This window comes from Schistocerca serialis, chromosome 6, assembly GCF_023864345.2.
Source record: "Schistocerca serialis cubense isolate TAMUIC-IGC-003099 chromosome 6, iqSchSeri2.2, whole genome shotgun sequence".
In the NCBI taxonomy this organism is placed as follows: domain Eukaryota; kingdom Metazoa; phylum Arthropoda; class Insecta; order Orthoptera; family Acrididae; genus Schistocerca; species Schistocerca serialis.
The window spans coordinates 532336399-532348201 of NC_064643.1; the positions used below are offsets into that span (position 1 = coordinate 532336399).

General features: G+C 40.7%; 1 protein-coding gene across 1 annotated transcript in view; it reads right to left on the reverse strand.

Moving 5' to 3' along the window:
- Positions 1-11572, reverse strand: part of LOC126484434 (uncharacterized) — a 40296-nt gene extending 28724 nt beyond the window's left edge. The window contains exons 1-2 of the mRNA XM_050107951.1: positions 11320-11572; positions 3127-3521 (exon numbers count right to left, since the gene is read on the reverse strand). Coding sequence (XP_049963908.1) covers positions 3127-3499 — 373 coding nt within the window. The 5' untranslated portion in view covers positions 3500-3521; positions 11320-11572. The remainder of the gene's footprint in view (positions 1-3126; positions 3522-11319) is intronic.
- Between the last annotated feature and the right edge of the window lie 231 nt (positions 11573-11803).

Consider the following 11803-nt stretch of genomic DNA (forward strand, 5'->3'; position numbering starts at 1 on the left):
ATGAAAATTTAATAGTCATGGGTCACTGGAATTCGACAGTAGGAAAAGGGAGAGAAGGAAACATAGTAGGTGAATATGGATTGGGGCTAAGAAATGAAAGAGGACGCCGTCTGGTACAATTTTGCACAGATCAAAACTTAATCATAGCTAACACTTGGCTCAAGAATCATAAAAGAAGGTTGTATACATGGAAGAATCCTGGAGATACAAAAAGGTATCAGATAGATTATATAATCTTAAGACAGAGATTTAGGAACCAGGTTTTAAATTGTAGGACATTTCCAGGGGCAGATGTGGACTCTGACCACAATCTACTGGTTATGAACTGTAGATTAAAACTGAAGAAATTGCAAAAAGGTGGGAATTTAAGGAGATGGGACCTGGACAAACTGATTAAACCAGAGGTTGTACAGAGTTTCAGGGAGAGCAAAAGGGAAAAATTGACAGGAATAGGGGAAAGAAATACAGTAGAAGATGAATGGGTAGCTCTGAGGGATCAAGTAGTGAAGGCAGCAGAGGATCAAGTAGGTAAAAAGACGAGGGCTAGTGGAAATCCTCGGGTAACATAAGAAATATTGAATTTAATTGATGAAAGGAGAAAATATAAAAATGCAATAAATGAAGCAGGCAAAAAGGAATAACAACGTCTCAAAAATGAGATTGACAGGAAGTGCAAAATGGCTAAGCAGGCATGGCTAGAGGACAAATGTAAGGATGTAGAAGCATGTATCACTAGGGGTAAGACAGATACAGCCTACAAGAAAATAAAAGATACCTTTGGAGAAAAGAGAACCACTGGCATGAATATCAAGAACTCAGATGGAAACCCAGTTCTAAGCAGAAAGGTGGAAGGAGTATATAGAGGGTCTATACAAGGGCGATGTACTTGAGGACAATATTATGGAAATGGAAGAGGATGTAGACGAAGATGAAATGGGAGATACGATACTGCGTGAAGAGTTTGACAGAGCACTGAAAGACCTGAGTCGAAACAAGGCCCCGGGAGTAGACAACATTCCATTAGAACTACTGACGGCCTTGGGAGAGCCAGTCCTGACAAAACTCTACCATCTGGTGAGCAAGATGTATGAGACAGGCGAAATACCCTCAGACTTCAAGAAGAATATAATAATTCCAATCCCAAAGAAAGCAGGTGTTGACAGATGTGAAAATTACCGACCTATCAGTTTAATAAGTCACAGCTGCAAAATACTAACGCGAATTCTTTACAGACAAATGGAAAAACTGGTAGAAGCCGACCTCGGGGAAGATCAGTTTGGATTCCATAGAATTGCTGGAACACGTGAGGCAATACTGACCTTACGACTTATCTTAGAAGAAAGATTAAGGAAAGGCAAACCTACGTTTCTAGCATTTGTAGACTTAGAGAAAGCTTTTGACAATGTTGACTGGAATACTCTCTTTCAAATTCTAAAGGTGGCAGGGGTAAAATACAGCGAGCGAAAGGCTATTTACAATTTGTACAGAAACCAGATGGCAGTTATAAGAGTCGAGGGACATGAAAGGGAAGCAGTGGTTGGAAAGGGAGTGAGGCAAAACGAGGATAATGGAATGTAGTTGAATTAATACGGGTGATGCTGAGCGAATTAGATTAGGAAATGAGACACTTAAAGTAGTAAAAGAGTTTTGCTATTTGGGGAGCAAAATAACTGATGATGGTTGAAGTAGAGGGGATATAAAATGTAGACTGGCAATGGCAAGGAAAGCGTCTCTGAAGAAGAGAAATTTGTTGACATCGAGTATAGATTGAAGTGTCAGGAAGTCGTTTCTGAAAGTATTTGTATGGAGTGTAGCCATGTATGGAAGTGAAACATGGACAATGAATAGTTTGGACAAGAAGAGAATAGAAGCTTTTGAAATGTGGTGCTACAGAAGAATGTTGAAGATTAGGTGGGTAGATCGCGTAACTAATGAGGAGGTATTGAACAGGATTGGGGAGAAGAGAAGTTTGTGGCACAACTTGACTAGAAGAAGGGATCGGTTGGTAGGATATGTCCTGAGGCATCAAGGGATCACAGATTTAGAATTGGAGGGCAGTGTGGAGGGTAAAAATCATAGAGGGAGACTAAGAGATGAATACACTAAGCAGATTCAGAAGGATGTAGGTTGCAGTAGGTACTGGGAGATGAAGGAGCTTGCACAGGATAGATTCGCATGGAGAGCTGCATCAAACCAGTCTCAGGACTGAAGACCACAACAACAACATCTTTATTATTCCTTCGTACCCTTTCCTCCACATCCACTGACCCCTGTTTGAGTTCTGAAATGTCCATGTCCGTTATATCACGACAAGCGATCACACCCTTGCTTCAGCTGAGGGTGCCACGCAACTCAATTATGTCATAGTCACCCAATTTCTCTAACTTCCTAAGAAGTTACAGCTACTCTGCCCTGTTAGTCTCGACCAACAAGGAACCATTTCATAACCGCTTAATATACACTTTTCAAATATTCCCTCCTTCATCTTGATCACTAGAAACACATTCTGATTCACACTTCCTTGAGCCCCATTACTAAATGTAATTTGATTATCAAGAGGACAGGCCTCTCATTCATTTGTATGTGTGGGTGTGAGTACTCCCAGATGGTACACCCATAATGCTGAGAGTCCGGTTGTCCATCTCAGTCCCACGTGTAGATCGGCAAATAAGAATCCGTTCAGACTGAGTCCCGCTTGCCTGTGTAAGCTTTATAGAACTGAGACACGACAGGTCCCCAAAGTCAAGTGCTAACAACTGTTCCACATCAATGCCCATACATCTCATCAGCATGAAGCATATCTTAAGATTCAGTATTTTTTTTAGAGAGGTTTCCACTGTCCTCTTGAGCCAGGCAGTTAGACCAAGATCCCTGATCCCTGTGAAAAACAATGTTCCACCAATATGCCACAAAAAGGTCGCTGAAGCATGCCCAGACATTATGGTGACAGAGGACTGGTGGTGCTCACCATTCCACAGCTCAGGAACCCATGTCGCAAACGAATGCTTCTAGAGAAACCCTTCACTTCATTAATCCAGATATGAATATTCATCAATGACAATAACAACTATGTGGACAACATGCAATAGTGTTTTACTATAAAGAACATTAAGAGATATTCCATACCTTGCCCTGGTGTTGGTGAATTATCATGTTTCCTTATTCTTTTATCACTAGAAGGTTTTTTCCTTTTTTCAGTCAGATTATTAGTCATCGGAGTTTCCACACTTTCCTTTGCTTTTTGTGATAATTCCTGTGGACTACTCACTTCAACATCGTCTATCAGTTTTACACTTTCAATTTCTTGTTCATCACCTCTAGGTACACGCTCCTCTTGTGTATCTTCATATTCTTCAGACTCACGCGTGTCATTCTCTCCCAACTCATTCTGTACCGGCACCATCTCCGCGTGTGCATTCTGAACTTCTGCCGATGGAATAGGGACAGCATCTGTTGTTAACATTGCTGTTTGTGGCGCAGATTTACCTTCAGATGTCATTTTATTATCTTATCAATGTCACCTGCAAATTAAAAACAGCACTTAATCTATTTAACAGTTGTATTTAGAAATGCCTACCTGAACATTAAAATTCCTTAACAATACCAGTAATCCCTTACACAAAACAGTATAATACTGCAAAGTAAAGGTAAATCTGTTTACCAAAATTTCACAGTTGGTGTTTCACTTTTGTAAAAATCGTACCTCTTTCTGCTATATTAAATATGATTTGGGCACTATATTCCATATTACCTGTCTGGATCAGCTCCTCCATCTTAATGTAGGTATACTCTGTTAGTTGATTACTTAATCAATATGAATAATACAGAAAATGAAAGATTACATACATACTTGCAGGGTTAGTAAGTTAAGCTGTCCACCTCACACATACTCAGAACCACTTAGGATGTCTTAGTTCTGTTTTGACCCACATGAATTGTGAGAAAGCCTTCACTAAAAGATGTATAGTCCCTCTCTATAGCTATATTACTTACAGAGATTTGATATCAACTTTGCATTTCCAAATGGAACCACAGTAATTTCTGCTGTTGCCATAATTAGACATGAGACAAATTTAATGACATTTCACTCTTCAAAATTTGGTTATTAGTTTCAGAGTAGTTACAACATTTAGAACTTAGAACTTACTTCTTTCAGGTATGAAAACATTGATGTCCTATGTGGAAGTTTGTGATTTCACTTTCAAACAAGGAAATACTTCAGACAGAATATGGAGGAAACAGTGCAGAACTGTCCCAATACCGGCATACATGAGGGACAGTGGAAATTTAGCTTTCATTCTGTCTGTTGTTCACGTGTGTCAGGTGCTGGTTCGTTGGAAAACAAATTTCTTTCGCAAACCAAGAGAAAACTACATATGCCACTTCTTAATGAAGAATGCAGAAACACCAAGAGAACAGACAAGTTGTATTCACGTAGGTATCTGGACAGATTGTGTCCAACATGCCCACCCAAGATCATCTTGCAGATATTTATTTAAGAGACTTGGGATATTCACAGTACCATCACAACACATACATTCATTTATGAAATTTGTTATCAATAAACCAATCCAATCCAAAAAATAATAGTGAAGTGCACAGCTACGACATTAAAACAAAAGATGATCTTCACTATTCTTTGGCGCAGGAAGGGGTGAATTATACTGCCACAAAAATCTTTGGTCATTTGCCATATATATGGAACTACAGGGAAGTACAGAAACGTCCGATCCTACACGTCGGCTTTGATCCATGACGTCACAAATATGGCGGAAACGACAATTCCAATATGGCGGATATAAAACCGTTCCATACGTATCATAAAGACGAAAATACACAGATAAACAACACACACACAGGTTTCACAAAAAGCCTAATGACTCTAACGGGACAAGCGTGGGAAATTGGGGGTTTTTGGGTGGGGAGAAACTAAATATAAACAAATTTAGCCACCCACCGCCATACAAAACCACGCAAGACGACGAAAAAAAACGACATCACAAAACTCAGCAAATACCACAAAACACAATCTTATCTGGAATCGGACACTTCCTTTGACCTACATAGATCAACAGTAGCTCCCGATCCCATAAATTGGGATCGAACACTTCCCTTGACCTATATAGCTCAACAGCATCTCCCGATCCCATCCCCCAATACAAAAATCAAAATACACCGCAAAACATAGCGAACAAACACTTCCCTTAACCTACATATATCTACAACAGCTCCCGATCCCATAAATTGGGATCGAACACTTCCCTTGACCTATATAGCTCAACAGCATCTCCCGATCCCATCCCCCAATACAAAAATCAAAATACACCGCAAAACATAGCGAACAAACACTTCCCTTAACCTACATATATCTACAGCAGCTCCCGATCCCATAAATTGGGATCGAACACTTCCCTTGACCTATATAGCTCAACAGCATCTCCCGATCCCATCCCCCAATACAAAAATCAAAATACACCGCAAAACATTGCGAACAAACACTTCCCTTGACCTACATATATCTACAGCAGCTCCCGATCCCATAAATTGGGATCAAACACTTCCCTTGACCTATATAGCTAAACAGCAACCCCCGATCCCATCTCCCATTACAAAAATCAACATACTCCACCAAACATTGAGATTGAACACTTCCCTCCAACTATATAGCTCAACAGCAGCTACCAATCCCATGACTTAGGATCGACCACTACCCTTGACCTATGTAACTCAAACATCTCCCAATACGAATACCAATATCAACCTTCACAGCCACAAATTTCATTGAAACACTTCCCTATACCCCAATACACAACACATACGCCAAAAACAAAAGGGAACTTACCACAAGAAAGTTCCAGCCCCACAAACTAGATTGGCCACCACAATCACACACACACACACACACACACACACACACACACACACACAAACCAACGAAAAAATACTGAACCAAAAGAAAAACCCAACCCACCCACACCTAAACCCCCTCCCCCCCACAACCCCAAAATAAAAAACCCACAAACAAAAACCAAATACAACATAAAAAACATCTCAATCACACACTACAACTCAACAAAAACTTCAACAAAATAGATCCTCCACAACTAAAACACAAAAACCAACACACTCCCCCTCCCCCCCCCCCACCTTAACAAACACTATACAACAAAATAAACCACCCTCCCCACCCTGAACCACAGCCACCCACCCACCTACCCAGCCCCCCCTAACTAACCACTTTCGGCCTATACATTTTACCCACAGCCCTTAAAAAACCCGAAAAATACAATAGCCCTCTGGGACACTCTTCCGCCAACAGAACTCATCTAAATGAGACTGAAGGTTGGAAGAGCGCCTCTTCCCCCTCCCAAGAACTGACTTAACCACCCCCCACATCCCCTCTATTGTATTAGTACAAGCCCCTGTATCATAATTCTTAAACTCTAAACTATGGTTCACTACTAAATGATTAAATCCCCTCTCACCCAACCCCCTATAAGAAGAAAAAGCATCAGAAACTATTGTGGACCCCGACTCTATATATTCCTCAATTAACCCCACTAATTCAGCCTTCGACCTCCCTCCCACAACCCTAAAAACACATTCGGAACCCCCACCCCCCGGAACAACAGCCCCCCACACCCAAAGACCAGCCACAGACTTCCCCCTCCCATACTTCCTTTTCCCAAACTGTGTCTCTTCCACCTCCACAACCACCCCATGCCCCCCCAACTTACCCCTGTACTTAATAAATTCCGAACACACTTCATGACAAAAGGAATACCAATCTAAAACAGTCCTCTCACTCACACCAGTCTCATGCGCACAAAAACTCTGTGGGGATCTATAACAAAAATAATATGTAACAAGCACAATCTCACGCATGCCCAATCTAGACTTCTCGAACCAGGTACCGCGCCGTATGGAACGCCATATGTCATCTTTACGACAGCGCCACATGTAACCGTCCCTGGTCCGAGAGGCCGGAACTTTAACCAATTTCATTGGTTCGCGGCACACACCGCACTTCACGACTTCGGCAATTAAGCCAAATAGCTGAAGAAATTTGATCAGCTCTATAGCTGTCTCCCCCATCATAGCCCTCAACCGAGCACTATTAATCCGGTCTTTCATATCCATTCCTGAACAAAAAACCACAACCGAACACACTTAATAACAGACTCACCCGACGTACAGCAATCATCATTACATTAACCATCACACAAAACCGTTAACTCACTGATACAAATTCCTCTTCAAAATGACGCAAGCAGCACTCACCACTGAGCAACAGCAAACTGAGCCCAACACACCATACAAACGAAAACCATGAACATACCACCAGAGGGCACAACAAACAACAACACGACATCTACAAACACGCCACACTCACAAACCAAACTCCGCGCCGTAGTGACGTCACACACAACAACACCCTTACGTCACGGGTCAAAGCCGACGCGTGAGATCGGATCTTTCTGTTGACCCAACTACAGTCATTCATAGTTAGAAATGAGACAAATTCAACATTTCACTTTTCGAAATCCGGTTATTAGTTTCAGAGTAATTACAACATTTAGAACTTACTTCTTTCATACTGGCACATTCCACAACATTATGAAATGTTGTATTCATGACCTATGTAGTCTAATTAAGTCGGGTGATGCTGAGGGAATTAGATTAGGAAATGAGACACTTAAAGTAGTAAAGGAGTTTTGCTATTTGGGGAGCAAAATAACTGATGATGGCCGAAGTAGAGAGGATATAAAATGTAGGCTGGCAATGGAAAGGAAAGCGTTTCTGAAGAAGAGAAATTTGTTAACATCCAGTATTGATTTAAGTGTCAGGAAGTCATTTCTGAAAGTATTCGTATGGAGTGTAGCCATGTATGGAAGTGAAACATGGACGATAAATAGTTTGGACAAGAAGAGAATAGAAGCTTTCGAAATGTGGTGCTACAGAAGAATGCTGAAGATTAAATGGGTAGATCACATAACTAATGAGGAAGTATTGAATAGGATTGGGGAGAAGAGAAGTTTGTGGCACAACTTGACCAGAAGAAGGGATCGGTTGGTAGGACATGTTCTGAGGCATCAAGGGATCACCAATTTAGTATTGGAGGGCAGCGTGGAGGGTAAAAATCGTAGAGGGAGACCAAGAGATGAATACACTACGCAGATTCAGAAGGATGTAGGTTGCAGTAGGTACTGGGAGATGAAAAAGCTTGCACAGGATAGAGTAGCATGGAGAGCTGCATCAAACCAGTCTCAGGACTGAAGACCACAACAACAACAACAACATGGAACAAGCATTAATGTAATATACTGAAACGGCACAGGAACACCACATGAGGGTAAGGAGCAGGCCTGAATTAAGCAGAGTGAACAAAATAGATCCTCTGGCACCTTTTGCTCATAATCCATATGGTAGGTCCAGAGAAGTAACAATTGCCTCTGGAATAAGGCAGCCCAACACTGTTTGGATTTTGTGGGCATATAGCTTCCATCCGTATCATGCTGCTTCACCAGCGGATAACCAGCAGCATTACAGATGAGGTATGGAATTCTGTCGCTCAGTTCCGACATAACATCTGGACATGAGATTCCTGTCTTACCAAAGATGTTAACTTTTCAGCTCACATACAGCTGAATGTAAGAAATATGCATTATTGGATCATTGAGCATCTGCAGCTGCTGAGCCAAGTTGAACATCAGAGACAATGGAGTGTGAATACCTGATAGAGGGTTACTGGGGCCTACATGACCAATTCTTAATTCACTGCAGAAACCTAGTCCTATGCCTTCCAGTTGGTGTATCAGTCCAAAACTTTTCCCTGCTTTTTCATTTTTGTAAGTATACTCTCTGAGCTGCATCAAAATGGAATTCCCAGCAACCAGAGGCAAAAATTCCATACAACAATACTAACGTCTGCATATGATAGATGTCAATTTCATGTTAAATACAGATAAATCCTGTGTTTTTAAATATTGTAATTTCAACTAAATTAGTAATCTGATTTTGAACAACAGAGTCCAGGTGGACTGCCTGGGCTTTGAGGACAGTAACTGAGATGGAAGAAGAAGCAAAGAAACAACTCAACAAACTGAATACTACAGGAAATTGGAAACACCAGAAGGCAGCTTGCAACAGATGGATAATTTAAATACCTAGAAAAATATATAACACGAAGAAACAAAGGCAATGAGGGAATAACAGAGATGTTGAAGACGATGACAGCTGTGTGTACGGCCAGAGAAGTATGCAGTAAAAACAATATATCTACAGATACAAAGCTCAGGGACTACAAGGCAACAATGATGACTTTGGTACTACATGCACACCTGAAACAATAACACTAGGAAGACACAGCAGTTAATAACTACACTGGGACCTACAAAAAAAGTTGTGAAAAATGGATATAAGGACCTAGGGAAGAACTGTATTAGACCATGACAGCCAAATCAGGAGAAAGACTGAAGGGGGCTAAATTTGCCTTGAAATTTGTTCAGGGTGAATATGGACGGAACTGCCAAGAGTATGGAAGACAACAGACAGGTCAAGCGAAAAGAAACAAACAAAGCACATTGTTGAATACTGGAAGTACTGGTAGCAGATGAGGATCAAGGTGGATGGGATGGAAAGCTGGAGAACCAAGTAAACACTGACTAGTGTGACAAAGATCAATGATATGAAAAAGAAAGTCAAGTTGAGCAGACAAAAGAGGATACTGATCTGAAAAGAGAAGGTGAAGAGAAGGAAAAGTATGAATGGGTACTGAGAGGAGAAGAGGAAGAAACAATCCACGATAGGCTTCCCTGTAGACTTACAGAGGTTGTAATGAAGGAAAAGAAGAAGACATTCATATAATCCAGAGGGTGCCAATTAGAGTAGTCACAAGAATAAAAAGTGAACACAATGTGAGCCATCAATGAGTATAACACCATACTCCGTACACTCTAGTTTTATCACAAAATAGATCAGAAAAAACTAATAGCCACCTCTACACAGAAGTCCTTTTCCATATACACCGTAAGTGTGCCAATAACGCTGTTAAAATGATGGGTAGTTGCTTGTTAGCAAACCTACTTTATTTGGGATAAAAATTCTTACAAAAGCTCAATACACTCAACTATTGGCTCGAGTGTAATGATCGACACGTCTTGAAATCTTGACTGTGGTCATGGAGCGACATATAGCATAGCCTAATGTTTACGTTTGTATCTTATTTAAATGCACTTCGACACACTGAAAGCGCTATTCATAATAAACACTAAAGTTGCAATGTAAATTCAGAAAACAAAATGCAAGGGGGTCCACTCTAACGTCTACCCAACTACTTCATATTAATGAGAATTAATAAATTAAGTAGGCCCATACCGCCTGCGTATACTGCATGTACCAAAAGTTTAATAAAAAATCTGAAGAAATGTGGTGTCGGCTGCTAAACACAAAACCGAATATGAGTCAATAGTATGCATTTTCCAACTATCACCAAGTAAATTCCCAGAATGTCTATTAGGTCTAGGACTAATGCTGGCTGACCCAAACAGTGTCAACTGTGATGCAAACCTTTAAATTCTTAAAAGTACATTGTTTCTTTTCATAGGTACACTAATCCTCCTGTACGTCCAGTAATCACGGAACAATTGGTACGACTCAATTGCCGTTTGTGTAGCTTAGTAAAATTTACCAATACCAAAAATTTATTTAATTCTACATTCTTATTGAACATGTTACTTTCGATACAAGGAGCATGTAGTATCGTGCAGATCGCACACTTTTTACGATTGTACCGTATCTTTATCAGCTTAAAGAACTAAAAAATCAGAAGACAGTCTGAAATTATACGATATCTTTCGCCCACAATATCATGATAGTAAGCGAAATCTTGCATTTCGCTAGTGGTGTTTCTAAGCAAGATTTTGGGAAATCAATTTGCAACAAAAATATTATAACTATCCATCTATACACGAGTGAATCAATTCTGGCGAGCTCCAACTAACAACTGATGTGAAAAGAGTAAACAAAACGCTGATACGTTAATATGTAAGCACCCGCATCCTGGCATAAGTAAATGTCTTCTGGGTAAAGGGCTATCTCACAAGGAGGAGACACCACTCACAAACATAATGCTTCAATTCTCGATAGGCCAAACTCAAAAACAAGAAAAAAAGGGAACAATCATTTTCTTCTAGTAATGTTATAATATTATAAAATCCGATGCCACAAGCGGATGTAACATTTCCTGCTGGTTTAACTACTCTGAGTAAAATATTAATGTTAGAGGTTAATACTAGTAACACTTCTCATGAACAGTACCGGCAAGTTATCACTTCGAATCCTTGATGATATTCACTGTTTAACGCCGTATTGCACTGCATCCACCAAACATTTAAAAACACTTCCCGCATTCAAACTTGTTAACTTCAAATACACCTGTTTGCTCCCAAAGACCTGTTTCTATCGCAGCAATCTGTCAAAGCCACCTGTAGATGGCTCTGCTTACATCCAGAACAAACCAATCGGAATCACCCGTTGCATCCTCCGTATGAACTGCACAAACTCGACAGTACTTCACGAAAAACTGAGCAGTAGCCAGCGGGCTGTTGCGCATGCGCAGACGTGATGTGTATGAGCAGCGTCTTTCCCCGACTTGCGTCTGGCGAATCGCTGGTCGCGATGCTGATTGGCTGAAAGTTAAATTCATGACGTCTTATACAATACAGTTATACACTATACAGTAGCCAGAAGCAGCATCGCGAGCAGTGGGTCGCGAGACGCAAGTTTCCGCTTGCGACCTGTG